The sequence below is a fragment of the Sturnira hondurensis genome, unplaced genomic scaffold (assembly GCF_014824575.4).
Source record: "Sturnira hondurensis isolate 20B ecotype Veracruz unplaced genomic scaffold, ASM1482457v3 Scaffold0008761, whole genome shotgun sequence".
NCBI lineage: Eukaryota > Metazoa > Chordata > Mammalia > Chiroptera > Phyllostomidae > Sturnira > Sturnira hondurensis.
Window position 1 is genome coordinate 3,554,087 of NW_028081392.1, and position 17,990 is coordinate 3,572,076.

General features: G+C 38.8%; 1 protein-coding gene across 2 annotated transcripts in view; it reads left to right on the forward strand.

Annotated features, from left to right (window-relative positions):
* VCL (vinculin) overlaps positions 1–17,990 on the forward strand; it is a 106,677-nt gene that overhangs the window by 67,024 nt on the left and 21,663 nt on the right. For both annotated transcript variants that reach the window (XM_037055960.1, XM_037055959.1), the window contains exons 5-11: positions 112–234; positions 1,752–1,912; positions 9,860–9,950; positions 10,761–10,908; positions 13,605–13,758; positions 14,524–14,699; positions 16,622–16,812. In XM_037055960.1, coding sequence (XP_036911855.1) covers positions 112–234; positions 1,752–1,912; positions 9,860–9,950; positions 10,761–10,908; positions 13,605–13,758; positions 14,524–14,699; positions 16,622–16,812 — 1,044 coding nt within the window. The remainder of the gene's footprint in view (positions 1–111; positions 235–1,751; positions 1,913–9,859; positions 9,951–10,760; positions 10,909–13,604; positions 13,759–14,523; positions 14,700–16,621; positions 16,813–17,990) is intronic.

Sequence of the window (17,990 nt, forward strand, 5' to 3'; positions counted from 1 at the left end):
TGGTTTTTAAATAAGTGGGCTTTCGCAGTAATTCATGATGGTCCTAGGCCTGGAAAGCCAGGCTCTGGGTCATGTCACTGCTCACCCCGCACGATGTTTTCAATGCCGCAGGGATGACTAAGATGGCCAAGATGATTGACGAGAGGCAGCAGGAACTGACTCACCAGGAGCACCGTGTGATGTTAGTGAACTCAATGAACACTGTGAAAGAGTTGCTGCCAGTTCTCATTTCAGGTATTTTCTGCCCATACTTGATCTTACGGAGAAGAAAAAAAAAGTTAACATGTTCTAAACTCTGATGATCATTTTCTTTTGCTGCTTAGTTGCATAGCCTTCTGCCTGGGTAAGAATGAGACCTGATAGATTGGGTATTACTTGAAGGCTGCAGCTGATTGGCTAAGAACCAGTGTTTATCTTCTCTAATGTCCTTCTTGTCTTGCTCTTTGTTTGAAATTGTTCTTTCTGTTGCTGAGTTCTGGTCTCCTGAAGCTCTAATTAGCCCTTTTCTGGGAGTGGAATCTCCTCTAGAAGCTCTAGTGTTGGATGTGTCGATTTTGACACCTTTATGTGTATTACAAAAAAATAGTGAGCTGGATTGGATATTATAGAGCACTATATGATAAGGAAGTGAACCCAGAGCCCTTTTCAGTGTTGTGTTAACACAGCACTTTTCTTTAAAAGACATTTAGCTGTGGAGCTGGTGGTCTGTGCCAGCTGGGACCACCTTCGTGTTGGGCAGAGCCCAGAAAGTCGCCATGGTGACTGTTCTGTAAACTAGCAAAAGGGAGCTGCACTTACTGACTTTGTAGTATGTAGCAGACACCTCATGGTTTTTGTAAGTTATCTTAGTCAAGTTGTGGGTTAGTTAGTTTAACTCCCAAGGGCAGCTTTACTTTAAATTTCTTGTGAAGCATGTCACTGTGACCCCGAGCTACTGCCTTCCTGCTTTGGCATTTCAAGTAGTAGCTAAGGAGATGTGGGTGTAAGAGTTCAGAAAGCCTTTACATGAACTAGAGAACAAAAATTTGTAAATAGAGTAAACCAACTGAGCCACCTGGCCAGGCCTGTAAATAGAGTTTTATAATCTCCATGGAAAGTATGTTTTTGAGGTCAGTTGTTTGATGTGGCAGAAAAGTTGCTGGGAAGAGGGTTTCATTTTAAGCCAGGTAACTCAACGAAGTATTGATTAGTCTTTGTTTTTACACTTTTAATTATTTTATAGGAAGATAATCTTTTTCTCTAATGCTTCATATTATTATTATTATTTCTCCCCCTTCCCCCAAACCCTCCCCCCACTTCTTCTTTAGAAAATCCTGTGGTGAGAGAAACCATGGAGGATAAACTGAACACTTTGGTACCTTCCATTGGGACTGGGGACAGCAGGGTTCTTCAGCTGCAGTTTTACTGACTGTTTCATCTTGTCCCATTAGGCTTGTGTTAGGTGGGCCCAGTGTTAGGGCTGGGATAGAAGGATATTGGACACTTTGTGATTGTAGGTCATCAGTATGTATGTGGTAAATTAGTTCCCTGGTCATGCTGTAGCGATGTCTCACACCTTCAGTTTTCATTACAATGAAGGTTGCTGATATTGGAACTTTATTTGTAGACTTGTAGTGTTTGTTTTCATATATCTTTTTATATCTTAGAAGCCCAAAACATGTGTTCATGGCGTAGGACATTTTGTGTGAATATTGTTATACAGCAGAATTCAATGCCAAGCTTAGTTTCTGATCTTTTGTTTATTTTTACAGCTATGAAGATTTTTGTAACAACTAAAAACTCAAAAAACCAAGGAATAGAAGAAGCTCTGAAAAATCGTAATTTTACTGTGGAAAAGATGAGTGCTGAAATTAACGAGATCATTCGTGTGTTACAACTCACTTCTTGGGATGAAGATGCCTGGGCCAGCAAGGTAAGTTATATTGGAGGAGAAATGAGCAAAATCCCAAATTCTCCCCTCCTGGGAGTTGAATTGTCTCACATTTTATCGTGTAACTATGTGTAGTATAAGACTATTCAGGTATTATGAAGGTAATTTCCTATTCGCCTTCGTTTCATGGGTTACTTGCTCCTTTTGCAAATTCCCTTTGTTCCAAGGTAGAACAGTAAATAGGTATGTGGGGGTGAACGTTGTTTGAAGGCTGAAATATGGAGCTTCTCCTTCAGGCAGAAATCTCGTTGATGGGGCAGGTGGAAGGATTCTGGTGTGGCGTGTGGTCCCCTGGGTGGGAGCCCTGCCTTTTACCTGGGCGGTTGTTAGGCAAGTAAGACAATATGCCTGTGACTGAATTTTATGGAAAACTTTTCCTAAACCAACCCAGAGAACTCTACACAGAAAACTTGGCATTTCTAGGTGTGTGCCTTCATCATTCCATTTTCCCTAAGGAAAGCTTAGTTACATGACTAGTTTTCACTTTTGTCAGTTAGTTTGAGGAGTCTCTTCACTCTTTAGAATTTATTCTAGAATTTTTTCTTAGATCCCAAAAGGGTTAGTGAATTCCTTCTAGAGCCCAACAGCAGTGGTTTTGTGTCGCTGCTGCTCTGGTCTCCTTCTCCCTGTCTAGTGACTCCCTGTCTAGTGACTGCTTTGAGGGAACAGAGACACTTGGGCTTTCCCTGCAGGTGCCCAAGATGCAGGCAGTGAGGGAATCCCACTGTCTCCAGCATCCAGCTTTCCCATGTGTGACCCAGGTGTAGTCTCCAGGGTCACCTAGCAGGCTGGTAGTACACTAAGGAGGGGGTTTTGTAGTATGGCTTCCATTTGGTGCCTAGTGGGGCTATTTGTCCACTAGGTCACCTGCAAGGTGAGGTCAAAGCTGGGGCCTCACGTTGCCAGCCCTCTCTTGTTGCCTAGAAAGTGAATTTAAATATGCGGAAGAAATTAGTTTATCTTAATTTTAGATTTGTTTATAGGGCCACAGAGATCTTGAACAAGTGTGAAGACTGTATTTTAAATCTGTGTGGTAAAATCATTTTAAGTCTGATATTTTACTTAATTTTGCTTTTCCATATTTGACAGCTTTCATTTCCCTGTTATGACTTCTTTATGCATCTTTTTTTGTTCTCTTGTTTGTTTTATTCTTTTTTTCTCACGTTTAGAAGGTAAGCTTTCTCTTGCCCTCTAGTTTTTTTTCTCACTTAAAAGAGAAAAAGCATGTCTATGAGGTTTTTGTGCTGTGTGCCATGCCTTACTCTGTGTGCCGGTGTGTAACACTGTGCTCGAATATGCGTCAGATTGTGGTTTAATGTGGGGCTCCAGGCTGTGCTGGGCAGACTGTTTGACTTGGGCTCATCCTGAGCTATTTCTTTGGGGAAAACAAAAGAACAAGCATTTCTATGTGATATAGGCTTTCTATACTTAGTGAGCGCTTTCATCCATTTGAGCAGGCTCCTGAGAACTCTCCTGACCTAGTCACTCCCACTGGCTTCATTTGAGGGGCAGGTTTCCCCAGATAGCTGGGTGACCCCTAAGTAACCTGTGGACCCTGCTTAGGAAATCTCTGGCTGATGTCATCTCTCTTTTTGCCTCTCCTACCAGTCTCCTTTGCAGGCTCTGGAATTTTGCTTTTGGAGATGTGTCATTGCAATTTTAAGCCATAATGAAAATGGGTAGGCAGAGAGTTTAGATGGGACAACTGTCCTTCACAATAATCCTAGTCTTCAAAATCAAAAGGAAAAATGTAAGGTATATCTAAAGTTTTTCCTAACTTCAGTCCATGGCTCACTGCATGTTCTGCTATTTAAGCTGTGAATCAGCTGTAATTCTCCATGAAGTCATGCTCCCCTAACCCAATCTCTGTCTTTATTCTCTCTCCTTTGCTCCCAGCAGATGAGAAACAGTAAAAAGGAGAAGCAGGCATTGCAGTCTTAATGTTTATCTATTTTTGGAGGGGAAGAGTCATCCATCATTTAGTGAATAAGGGTTACTGAGCTTTATTTTGTGTGTCATCGAGAGTTATTTCTTTTAGAAAAATGTGCTCAGTTGAGGTTTTCAAGATGAGGATGAGGCCCTTGGGGGGATACACTGTACAAGGAAGGTGGCCCTGGGCCCCACTGTGTACAGTCTTGTAGCTGTCTCAGTTTTATGCTGGTCTAGGAGGAACCAGACTGTTAGGATGTTGCAAAACTATCAGAATAAAAGAAAGTAAATCAAATTAGCTTGGCCAAGAGAAGCCTAAGTACATAATGGCATCAGAGAAGGCAAGAAATGTTTATTTTTAACTTCGCTTTGCTTTTGCCATACAAAAGCAACCATTTACCTGGTTCAAAAAAAATCAATTGCTATAAAAAGATACACATGACAAATCTCACTCCTACTCCCGTTCTCATCCACCTGACCTCCTCTTCCCCACTCAGAGTAATACTTTTTATTAGTTACAAGAATATTTAGAAAAAATAAATTTTACCTTGAAAATGGAAATTGGTAGATAGGGTTTTGTTTGTTTTTTTTCAGTTTTAGTAGCAGTATGCATCTTACATTGCTCAATTGTAAGCAGTGAACCAATCAGACCCCATGTTCATCTGTGTTCCCTGGCTTCCCATTCTGTCTAATATTGTACATACAGTATCTTTTACCTCCTCTCACCCCTGCCAATAAAGAATTAACTTTGTCTTACCATACTTGTTTCATGCTTCCCTTTTGGTGCAGTTTTCTCCTGGAAAGTGATGGTTCCTCTAGAAAAGTGGGGGATGAAAGTAAGTGGAAAAAATTCTTGGTAAAAGTGCATCTTGCTGAATAAGTTAAGGTTTTAAAGAGGCAATGCAATAGCTGGTCATTTTACCTCTATACCTACATTCAAATTGCAGATCTATAAACTTAAAAGTACCTTGACTTTAAATACTTCATTAAAAATTTCCCCCTCTTTAAATCAACAATCATCTTGTAAGTGATCATTAAAAATTAGTTTAGCTTTTTTCTTGGGAATACATTATGAAACAAAAGAATTTGTGCATTAAATGATTCTAATTTAACACCTTGTAATTTATATATATGTGTGTGAGTGTATGTGTGTGTATGTGTACACACACACAGATATACACACACACTTCTTTATGTTACTTGTATCTTGATGCATGCTGAGAATCAAGAGGAAGTGAGAAAAAAATTAAAAGTTTTATTGCTAATAGTTTTTGAACCCATATAGGCACTCCTGCAATTGCATCTTGAATCATTTGATACTATTATTCAGGATTAGTTCCTGTGGTGGGTCTCCTACCACTGTGGGGCCTAGGCTGGTGGTGGTGAAGTGTAGTGACTGACTCAGGTGTCTCAGATTAATCTGCTCTACCAGAGAAGGAAATGTTGGTCAGAACATGTAGTCCTTTAATACTTGCCCTTACTGCAGACCATTGGGGTTTTTCTCAATTTTGAAAATAAAGTTATACATGAGGATTTTGTGAGGCTTCTAGTGTTTTATTTTAGCAGCTAATACAATGAAAGCTTTATCTGTTAGAGTTTCAGATTAATAGTTAATACTATTAATGTGTGTATGATATTTTATCCCTTTCTGTGAACAGGAGAAAAGCCCAAAATATTAAAGGAACGGATGTTTACTTCTGATCCAAGTGATCTCTAGTTGGTACATCTGATTGTGTGCTCATAGGTGGCAAAGAGTTTCAGAGCTGAGTATTCTTAGAAATGAGGAACCGAAACCTGGGAGGGTAACTTGCTTGAAGTCTTGGGGCTAGACACCTTCTGTCATCACTTAAATGTAGTTTGTAAGATTTTGTTCTACTGCCCAATCTCTTCTTTCCAGAAATATCTTTGTTTAAAACATTGATTTTGGGCCCTGGCTGATGTAGCTCAGTGGATTGAGCGCAGGCCTGCGAAACACACGATCACGGTTCGATTCCCAGTCAGGGCACATGCCTGGGTTGCAGGCCAGTTCCCAGCATGAGAGGCAACCATACATTGATATATCTCTCCTTCTCTCCTTCCCTTCCCCTCTAAAGATAAATAAATAAATCTTTAAAAAAACATTGATTTTGGGGTAGAAATGTGGTCAGGGGTAGAACAGAGTAGGAAGAGTAGGGAGGGGAGGTATTCATGGGAAAAACAGAGCATACCTTGGGCAGTGAAAGAGAAGGAGTACTGGTCCCATATGCACGGTTTTCAAGAGCCTGTAATTGCAGGATCTTACTTTTCCTACCACAGTTCCTCTTGATTGCCTATAGAGGGAACTCAGTGGTTCTCAGTATTATTCTGTGTTACTTAGGTCTAACTTTATATTAAATTTCAAGACTGTTTCAGTTCCTGGAATGCATGTGAAATGGAGTTCTTTTAGGTTGTTCTTCCACCTTTTGGTATGTGGTGGAGAATGCTAAGGCATTGTGGTTTTCACTTATAACATAAACTCATTAGAGTTTTATAGTGAAAGGGGATGTAGGAGGAGGGGACCAGATCTGTGCCAGCTGTCACCAAAGCTACATGACTGGATCTGGTCTATTATACACTCACTCTTAAAAAAAAAAAAGGAACCAAATAACCCAGAGAAGAGATTGGTGGGGACTTTTCTCTTTCCTGTATTTGAGATTTTACAAAGAAAAATACTCATATGAAGGTGCCATTTTTTCTCTTCTATGTTATGCCCCCATTATACTCTGGGTACTTAGATTTACATGACAAGGTTTAACTAAAAGCTGTGTGGTACATAGTGTGATTGACCACAACGGTTATGATTATTTTTACCCTTTATAACTATATCTTATAGTCAATTACAAACTGGTTGCTTAGTGAATTTGTTTATATCACATTCAGTGTTAATATGCTTGTTAATGTTGCTTATGACACAATTCTGCCAATCCCATGATAAATACTTCTCTTCAAAAGAAGTGTATGTGAGGTTCTTCGGAGATAAGAGTAATTGTTCCCACAGACATTTTTGTTTTTAATGGATATGGCATTAAAATGTATTGTGTTTAAATGATTATTTACAACTTGCCCCATTCTAGAAAGAATTGAAGGCAGCCCTTTCAGTGACCTTTTAAGTCTCTAAAATTGTCTGGAATTTACACTACTAAAAACTTCAGCAACTAATTGAATTTCCCAGTTTAAAAATGCAGCTTTGTTTTAATTTGTCATTGATTCTTTTCAGGGGAAAATGAGCATCTCTTAATTTTAACTTCTTGATGTCACATCTCCCCTCAGGAGTAAATTACTCACTTCCTGCAAATTAGATTCTTTCCTTGAAGTGTGAGTGTCAGTCCCACTTTATTAGGGAGACAAATAAGCGATGATTTTTGAGGATATTAAATAGAGCAAAGCCAGCTTTTCCATTGTGTTTGAAATCATTTTGGGGCAATGGAGAATAAAAGCAGTCATTTAGGTTAGTGAGGGTTATTAATTTGATTCTGGAGCGTATTTTCTGAGCCGTGTTAACCAAAGCCCAAATCGACCAGGCCAAAGATACGCTGACTGTTGCAGAAGGTTAGTGGCTTCTTTGGCAACTCTCTTTGGAAAAAGAAAAAAAGTCTTGAGTTTCATCTAATAGAAAATAATGGGGTTTGATGTCAACAAACCTGAGATCAAATTGGATTTCTAGGACAGAGCCCCTGTTTCTTAATTTGTAAAATTAAATTACATTTAAAAATGAAGTATTGAGGGAAAAAAATGCTTCAAACAACCTAACATGCCTGAAATGCTTAAAGTTTGCTTCCTAAGAAGCCTTTAGTGCTAGGCTGGATGCTAAAGAGTTTTTCTCATCTTGGTTTCTCCTTGAATTTAGATTTTTGAAATGTAATAAATATTATTTTTCACTGAAAATATGTATGAGAATGGTTATTAATAGATTTTAAGTTAAATATTTTTTACATGGATATAAGTTTCTTCTTCAAAGGGTGCACATACTTTTTAGGTGAGAGTTTGTGAAATTTAAAATTTAAAAATTTTTTTAGACAAAGTCCTGTGACTTGTGGTAGATGCTAAAGGCTATCTAACTTTCTGAGGTTAGGAGTTGCCTGAAACACTCTGAAAAGGTACCGATTTGGAATCCTTACTTGGAACTAAGCTAAGGTGATCTTTGTATTACTTCCTAAGGCAGGGTTTGCTGTGTAGGGGAATATAGAACAAGGTGGAGGAGGAGCAGATATTTAAACCATTTGAGAATCAAACGCCACTTGTCTATGTGTACTCATCACACATGGATTTTTGAAGCAGACCCTCTTACCACTCTGCCTTTTACTGATAGATAGCTACCATAATTACATATAATTTGATGATAAAAATATTTTATTTTCATTTTCTTTTCAGTAAGAGTTGTTCACTGCTCTTTAGCTGTGGCTGAGAATTTGCTCTTTAGTGCCTTGGAAAACTAATGTTGCAACAGGAGAACAATCTGTTTAGATGGGGAAGGAGGGAATCCAAAGTTGAGCGTTCTATAATTTGAATATATGCTCGCAAAAAGCTGTGATCCAGGTCCTGTCCTGACAGGACCTGTGATAGTCTTATGAGTGCAGTGCTCCTAGCTCTTACTTGTGCTCCTGTCTGGGGTTGCTGGAATTGGAAGAGGGTGTCCTGGTGCCCCCGTGTGGAAACCTAGTAGTACAACACCTTTAAGAACCGAAGCTTTGCAGGACTGGAAATTGAAAAAAAGTTAGGGACATAGGGTATTGTCTAGAATTTCAGAGGTTAACTCTGTGGTTTGATGGATGGGCTCTGTAAGAGTCAGTTTCTAGAGCAAAAGGGAATGGACTGTCTTTTAAGGTGTTAAAATAAATAGAGATTCAAGTGGCTAGTTTGTCAATTGTGAGGATAGGGACATGGATATTGGTTACCCATGGATATGTTGTTCTCAGCATTTTTCTATATTTTAAAAACTTTATTAAATATATATGTATATTTTTAGCCCTGGCTACTGTGGCTCAGTGGATTGATTGAGTGCTGGCCTGCAAACCAAAAGGTCACTGGTTCGATTCCTAGTCAGGGCACATGCCTGGGTAGCAGGTCAGGTCCCCAGTTAGGGGTGTGTGAGAGGCAACCACACATTGCTGTTTCTCCCCCAGTCTTTCTCTCTATCTTCCCCTCTCTCTAAAAATAAATAAAATCTCTAAAATATATATATATATATATATATATATATATATATATATATATATATATATATATTTAAAGTGACTAGTCTGTTATTTCATGTTCTCACACTATATCCTGGGAGATTTTATGCTAATTTTGTTAGTTATTGTGAACCATAATCGTAAACCACACACTGAGGGCTGCTTATTTTATCCTGCTTATTCTTCCAGGTTGGGGATGGTAAGAGAACTAAGGATGAGGAGTGGTAGGGAAGGCCAGAAAAATACTTCTTTCTTATATTATATTTAGTGGTTTATTTGTGGAATTAAAACTAAATTGCTAGGTTAACATCGTTATTCTTCTTTTCAACCAGCAATTCTAATTTTTTATATTAATTTAGCATAGTGAAACATTACCCAGTGTGTGTGTATTTCAAAACAAGATGTAAACCAACTGTGACTTGTGGCACCGTGCGCTAATGAAGCTTCCCTGAAGCCTGGCGGGCTTTGGCAGGGCTGCAGTGGCTGAACGTGGACTAGTGGAGAGGCTGATAACAAGGCATGTGCCAACAGGGCTTTTCCTGCTGAGGACATTAAACATCTTTTGGCTTGAGCGATTTTACCAGTTTTCACAGTTTAGCAATAGGGAAATCAGGAGACGATAGAATTAACTAGACATTTATTTGCATGCAAGATGCTGAAATAAGCATTATGGTGTGATGAGAATATTTTTAAGGCTTTGTAGGACTACCTTAGCTCTGTGTATGTCAATGCTATCACTTCTTCTCTGTCTTACTTTGTATCATGGTAAGTTTTTGAAAAGGAAATAACTGACATTTCTCTTCAAAAGGATACCGAAGCCATGAAGAGAGCATTGGCCTCCATAGACTCCAAACTGAACCAGGCCAAGGGCTGGCTCCGAGATCCCAGTGCCTCCCCAGGTAACCGGCTGGTTCTACTTTTCTGATAGATACAATAGAAAGTTGATGACAAAGCAAACAAAGGAAAAAGCTCTTCCCAGAATTTCATAATCCTGAGATAACCACTGCAACATGTAGGAGCATACACCATTCAATGAGTTTTGACTAATTGAAACATTACTGGGTTTTAAAAGAATGGAGGACATACGCAAATCTCCTCTTATCATGGAGAAATAAACCAAGCTGAACTGGGTTTATTCTTTGCACAATTCTTGATCCACATCTCCCCTGAATCAGAAAGGTAATTATTTTAAATAAAAGCTCCTCTTCTTTTATTACCTTTCGACATATTTCCATTTATATCAACAAGTACTTAGTTAAACAGATCAAATAATGATACTAATAAGAATTGTAAACCAAAGTTAGCTTATATAAAGATAAGAAGACCCAAATAGGTTATTGAGCTAGGATTTTCTAATCTAATATTTGTTCAATTTTAGATAAACATTTGAATGAATGTTAAAGCCTAAGGGAGGCTGGAGGTGCTGAGTACTGTTAAATCGTTAGAGCCTATTTTCATCATCCATATTCTTACCACAAGCTGCTTGTTACCTCCATGTGGCTGTGGTTCTGGGGACCTTTTTTAGCAGTGTCTGTGGTTGGAACCTCACCCTAAGGTTGGAAGGGCACTGCCTGACTGTTAGCTATCAGATGTATTGTCTTCTATTCACCTTGTCATTTTTTCATCTGTTCCTTCATGAGTGAAATGACTTGTAAAGCATCCTCTCTAAATAATTAACAATGTAGCTATTGAATATCTCTTTATTTTAGGGGATGCCGGTGAGCAGGCCATCAGGCAGATCTTAGATGAAGCTGGAAAGGTTGGTGAACTCTGTGCAGGCAAAGAACGCAGAGAGATCCTGGGAACCTGCAAAATGCTAGGGCAGATGACTGACCAAGTGGCTGACCTCCGAGCCAGGTAAGTTCCTCTGCTCTTACTGGAGCAGTGGTGGGCAATGGGTGGGATCTCACTCCTGACAGAGAGCAGGATGTCTAGTAATTTTACCGTGTTGTCTTTGACTAATAGACAACATAGATATTATACTCTGTGAATTCTTTGGAGATTGAAGTGAACTTTTCCTTCTTTAACTTGGTAATTTCTAGGCTCTTTTAAGTTTTTGTTTCATAATTATTCATTTGGTTTCCTAATACTTTACTCGCTTCAAGTCTTGGCTTTTAGAACTTTTTCTCCTATAAACTAAATATATATAGTTTGCTATTAAGAGAACTTAAGTATAATACAGAATTTTTTGGGGAGTAGGACTCATTCATAGACTTATAAATTTCTAAAATGTCCTAAGTTTTATGGACATTGGGAAAAATTGAAGTAAGGTGAGACACTAGTATAGATGAAGTTTAATTTTGCTTCAAGAATGCCATGAGATACCTTGAGATAATGGGGATATACACGGTCTCTGTACAAATGGGCCTCAGAAACTCTTCGGCATATTATATGCTGTTATACTCAATCTCCAATATATTAACGTAATAGACTTAGGAATACAGTTTGTAAAGGATAAGTTCTTAGCCTTTTTTGGATCCACGTGATTTTTATAATCCAATGAAAGCCATGAATCTGCCTAAAAAGATGCATATAAACAATATTCCACGCAATTTCCAGAGGTTCGTTGATTCAGTGTAGCCCTGGAAGCTACCTTGAAGGTGGGGGAAGGAACAGCATAAATAAATGTTATTTCATTGGTCTCAGTGAGCCTTTTTCTCCTGCTGCGCAGCAGTCTCTCCTGTCATGAACATGGCAAGGACTTTACAGAAGGGACAAAAAGAAGCCCTGTTCCCATTGGGAGGATGCCAGTGCAGTTTGACGAGGTTTTGGCTCCTCTCATTTCTCACTGTTGGCTCTTTTGTCTGCAGCCTTTTCACAGTGTGGTAGAGACAGTTTTCACTTGGAATTCTCAACTGCACAGTTGTGTGTGTTTGAGAAAGATGAATTTGAGCAAGAGAATGAGGTAGTTGCTCTATGGGATCAACCATTAATCTTTAAAGAGAAAAGGCTAGAACAGAGATGAGCAGCTGTGGGCCTAATTCACAGTGGAGCCTGCAATATCCTTTCATGATGAAAGGTTCGAGAGCTATCTCCCTGTTTTTCTTTCTTAAATATGCCCAGCTATTTAGCATTTTAATGGCTGAAACTCAGTAACAACTTCCTAATTGATATTCTCTTACTTGGTCACCTAGGGTTTTTATGTTGCACGTATATATTTTCCCTGCATAGGACTCAATAAATTTTTAATTTTTAATTTTTAATGAGAAAAGCTATGTAGCCCATAAATATATTTACTTTTTCAAAGTTGGACTCGTATACCAAAAAGATTCCTCATTTTTACTAGATTTGAAGGAGAAGTGAAAATTAAATCATGAAAAGTATGTTTCCTAAATCTTCTCCTCCTCTGCCTCAAGTACAAGTAAAAGGTATAAATACCTTGCAATAAATATGGAGTTCATTACCTAAAGTATTGGTGTCGGTAAAAAATAGAGATATATTTAAAACGGGGAAAAAGAAATGAGCAGCAGATCATTTGCCCTATTGTTGCCCTATTGTTAAGGGCAGCAAAGATGTTTTGGAGTTTATCCTAAAATAGGAAACTCAGATTAGCATGATCGGCCGTGCCATTCTGTCAAATGGCAAACCCGTGACCCCTGTCATTGAGTTTACCTGTCTGAGTAGATTACAAAGTCCGAGCTGGTCTGAAGATGGACATTTTTGCTTTGTTATGAGTTGGAAAGTATCTACAAAGGGAAAACAGGTTTCTACCAACTCACATTACTTATTTTGTAGTAACAGCAGCATATTAATCACTTTTTAGGAAAATAGTGGAATTAGTTCTTTAGAAACTTGATGGGAAACGGTGGTTTCTTGTTACCACGTGCACAGGAGTGGAAGGTAGATAATTTAAGGTTATCATTAGGTTCATTATAATAATAATGACAACTTAATAATATTAATAGTTGTATACATATACAATAATTATATATATTAGTTGTATATTAATAGTTTTATATGTATGTAAAATTTGATAAAACTTGATAGGCAGGGCAAGTATTATTACATACCCACCCCTTATTTTGTAAGATGAAAAGGTAAAGCCTCAGGAGGTTAAGTATCACAAGGTTCCACAGGTACCAGGAGCCAGGATTTGAACACAGATCCGTCGGGCCCCACTATGGAGTGCTTTCAGTGTGCTCTGCATGCCGCCTCCTGAAACGCTTTGAAAGTACGCTTGCCCATAAATAAGACAGTCTAATGGGCTGTTTATTTCTAAAGCACACATTACTATGGTAACAAAATCCTCCATAGCAATAAGATCACAGGCACAGTTTTCCCCTGAAGTTTAGATTTGATTATGTAATTCCCACCAAGAGGCAAATTGTTATTATCAAAATCTGCAGGCCTGGTCTTTAAAATGGTTGTTGTGAAGCTCCACAAAGCTTTTGTGTTTTGTTTATCTCTCTATTTTCTTGTGTCATCTCAGACTTACTGGAGAAAAAGAAAAAGACAAGTGTGTTAACAGAAACGACATATATTGTGTTTTTAGTAATATTTTGCTGTTAAGTATTTGAGGGAATGCAATAACAGCATCTGCCTGTTTTGAGTAGAGGACAAGGAGCCTCAGCCGTGGCCATGCAGAAAGCCCAGCAGGTGTCTCAGGGTCTGGATGTGCTCACAGCAAAGGTGGAGAATGCAGCCCGCAAACTGGAAGCCATGACAAACTCAAAGCAAAGCATTGCAAAGAAGATCGATGCTGCTCAGGTAGTAATAACGATTTTTAGAAGGGGTGGAAAGTAAAAGAGAAAGAGAAATGTCCCGTAAATATCCTTACTCTCTCCCTCCCTCTCCCTCCTGCCTTCTGTCTTTCTCTCTTGCCCTCTCCCTCCTGCCTCCTTCCTTTCTCCCCCTCATTTACTGTGGGTGGATAAAGGATGTTTCTAAGTGATGATTAATTTCCAGCAGTTACCAATGTTAACACCTCACCTACCAACACAGGTTTGCACCATTATTTATCTGTATTTTGAAGTAAACATCTTTTTAAAAATAATTCAATTGGTTAAAAGTAAGCACTGAATACCAATGGGATCCTAGTTCCTGGTATAGATTGCAGTATATTAAAACCATTCATCTCAGAATTCACAACTGTATTTGGTCATAGCAGTGTTAAAGGGTTAACATTTTCTGATACTTCTGTACTGTAAAATGATTTCATCTCACAAAAAAAACCCATGTTTGAGAAATTGAAGAATTAATAAGGTATGACTAATTCAAAAATGAGATAAAGCTTGTGAAGATACTTTATTCTAATGGGAAAGAGAAAAATTATTTTTTAAAAGATGATGGAGGGATTGATTTGATTTTGCCTGAGCTAAGAATGTATGTGAAATAATAAGGATCAGCATTATCAAACCAATTACTGGTGTGCCTTGTAATTACTTTGGCAATATTTCGGATTACATTGAGTGTGATATAATGTGGTTCACGAGTGGATCACGGTGTGTGGCTTTTCCATTTCTGTGTGTACAGAACTGGCTTGCAGATCCAAATGGGGCACCAGAAGGAGAAGAACAGATTCGAGGGGCTTTGGCTGAAGCTCGAAAAATAGCAGAATTATGTGATGATCCTAAAGAGAGAGATGACATTTTACGTTCTCTTGGAGAAATAGCGGCTCTGACGTCTAAATTAGCAGACTTTCGAAGACAGTATGTATTTAATCACTTAAATTGCCCTTTAATTTCTATCTTTTTTCCCTAAACACATACGTAGTTAAATTCTGTAGGTTAAATGCATATATGGTGCTCTTCACTGTATTCTCACTGATTCTGTGTTATGTAACTAAGTCAGATACTAATCTGTATTGTCATTGAAGTGTAATGATTTATTGCTGAATCACATAGTTTTTAAATTTAGGATGGCAAAGAGCTCCTTTTTTGAGATCTAAATTCTTCATTTCGAAGTTAGGACTTTTTCTGCTACATTGTTTGTGACATATCTATTTCCCAGGTATATGAGGAAAATAAATTTCAGGTCAGGCTGTAGCTATGAAAAGCTTCCTGGAGTGGGGGGTGAAGGTGGGGAGTCATATGAATATACTTTCTTCCTTCCCAAGAAAAATTATTTCTTAAGTAGCAATGACAAGCGATCCTTAAATGCAGCCTCCTTACCACAGCTTCTCTTAAACGTGCTCGTGGTACCTACTTGATTATGTAAAAGAAAGAAGTGTTGCTTTTTTTTTTTTTTTGGATAGGTATTTTTCTCTCTTAAAAAAAAACCACAACAAAACAAAACCCTGCAGCACATGCTGAAAGAATAAATTCAGCATCAAAAGTGAACATTGCTTTATTCCTACCTCTGTCCTCCAGCTACTTCTTCAGGGTTAACCACAGTCAAGTGTCAGTGTCTGAGCTGATGCTTCCCATTCCTCTCGCGTGTTTCGTTTCCTGTGCTTCCAAGGGAGAGGACCTAGCCCCTTCCCAGTGAGAGGTACCTGAGAGTTCTTTCAAGTCTTATGCTGACTCTCATGTCTAAGAAAGCAAACTCTTGCCGAGGATTGTGAAGTAGGAAATGCGTGGGAGCAGGGTAGACACACTTCAGGCAGGAGGCTGCGGTGATAGAGATCAGCTGAGGTTACCCTGGAATTTGATTGTATATCAAGCTCAGTCACTTCGGGAATCCCTGCTTTAGGCCAAAATTTTGAATTACTAGGAAAATGCATAATTTGACATTTGTAAAATATAGTATCTGTCTAGCTAGGCCTATGTTCATTAATATTAGCCCATTCTTATAGTCTGTTTACATTCGTTAGATTTTAAAATACTCAAAGTTGGAGACTATTAGCACCCTAACACAAGTCTGTATACTTATAGAGCAGGCACTCACTAGTGTTTCTAAAGGATAAGCAGAGAATTGGTGGTAATGATGATATAGCAGATCTATTACTGTGTCCTTCATATATGTGTATAAATTCTCTCTCTCTCTCTCTCTCTCTCTCACACACACACACACACACACACACACAGAGTCACACCCTGCTTAACAATGGGAATGTTTTGAGAAATGCCTCATCAGGCAATTTGGTATTGCCCATTGCTCTTAGGCTACAAGTCTGTGTAGCATATTACCAGACAAAATGACACCAGATTAAATGAAGCACAAGAGGAAATGGTATAATCAAGAGATATATTAGGCTGCTGCCAGGGTAATAAGGCATACTGTTTTACAGCAAACTTTTTTTATACTTCTTTTTTTATTAACCACCACTAGTTCCACTGTAACTACTTTAACTACTACTACCCGGTACACGTGGCTCCTTGGGCCGGCCTAGTGCCTCAGGGAACGGGTTGTACAGAGATAGCAGGCTGGTGAGGTCTGCTAACCCCAGTTTACCAGATGGGTCTTGATTGAGCTAGATTGATCTAAACTTATATTTAATGTCTTGACAAAGCTACCTGGATTTAGATTATTAATTTCTTACTTAAAGGCCAAATAAATAAACGATTCTTCTTTTAAACCAAATTAATAATCATTAGCACTTTGACATCTTATTAGCATTTGTATCAGCAGCTAAATCATCTCAGTGTAAAGAGCATTTGTGTGTGACAGAAGGTGGTTTTTTTCTCTGCAGGGGGAAAGGAGATTCCCCAGAGGCCCGGGCATTGGCCAAGCAGGTGGCCACTGCCCTGCAGAACTTGCAGACCAAAACCAACAGGGCTGTGGCCAACAGCAGACCCGCCAAAGCAGCGGTCCACCTTGAGGGCAAGATTGAGCAAGCGCAGAGGTGGATTGATAACCCCACAGTGGATGACCGGGGAGTTGGTAAGGCCGTCAGTGCACTTAACCATCATTAAACTGGGCTCAGTGACAGCAGGCAAGTTAGTTGTTGGTAGAGATCCTATATCATCTGTAATTAAGTGCAGAAGGGGTTCTTCAGCTACTGAGGAGTAAGTGATTTTACAGTGTGATTCTGTTTCCAAATGTAGCTGAGATTTCTGTGATTTAATCAAGAAGTATTAGTGAACAAATGATTTGGCTATGGGCAAAATGATGGGTCCTCGGGTTGGAATTGTGACTTTGAACTAATTATTTTCAGTCTGTGTATACTTCCATTATTGTATTGCTGTTCCTAGAGTTCTTAAAAAGTACCCATTTAAATATATTCTCTAAAATATTTTATTTATTTATTTAATTTTTAGAGAGAGGGGAAGGGAGGGAGAAAGAGAGGGAAAGAAACATCAATGTGCAGGAGAAAACATCAGTCTGTTGTCTCTTTCATGCCTTTGTCCCAGGGACCTGGATTATATCCCAGGCATGTGCCCCGACTGGGAATCGAACTGGCTACCATTTGGTTTGTGGGACAATGCCCAGCCCACTGAGCCACACCAGTCAGGGTTAAATATCATTTTTGAACATAGTAAATGCTTAACTACCAAAGTTATTTTGAGTTGGGACAGTTCCTGCATCATGCAGTCACTAGCAGAGTTAATAACCTAAAATTTTCATTTTGGGGAGATTTTAGGAATGAATCTATAATAATTTAGGTCATATTATGACAGCAGGCCTGCTAAAGTTGAAAGAGCTATTTACTTCATTTGCTGTATTCATTGGCTAAAAAGATAAATTTTTTAATTGGTGATTCCCAGTGTTGGGGAATCAAGCAGATGTATAATTTACTGGTAGAAGAATAAATTGGTAAAACCAAACTTTGTGAATGTCAGTTTTGTATTATGTGTCAAGAGCTTTAAAAAAGTTCATGTTCATTGCCCCAGCTGGTGTGGCTCAGGGGACTGAGCACACAGGATTGGCCTGTGAAGCAAAGGGTTGCCTGTTTGATTCCCAGTCAGGGCACATGCCTGGGGTGCAGGCCTGTGCAACCACACATTGATCCCCAGTTTCTCTCCCACTCTTTCTCCTTCCCTTCCCCTCTAAAAATAAATAAATAAAATATTTTTTAAAAAGTTCATACTCATTGACTTAGCAATCTGACTTCCAGGAAT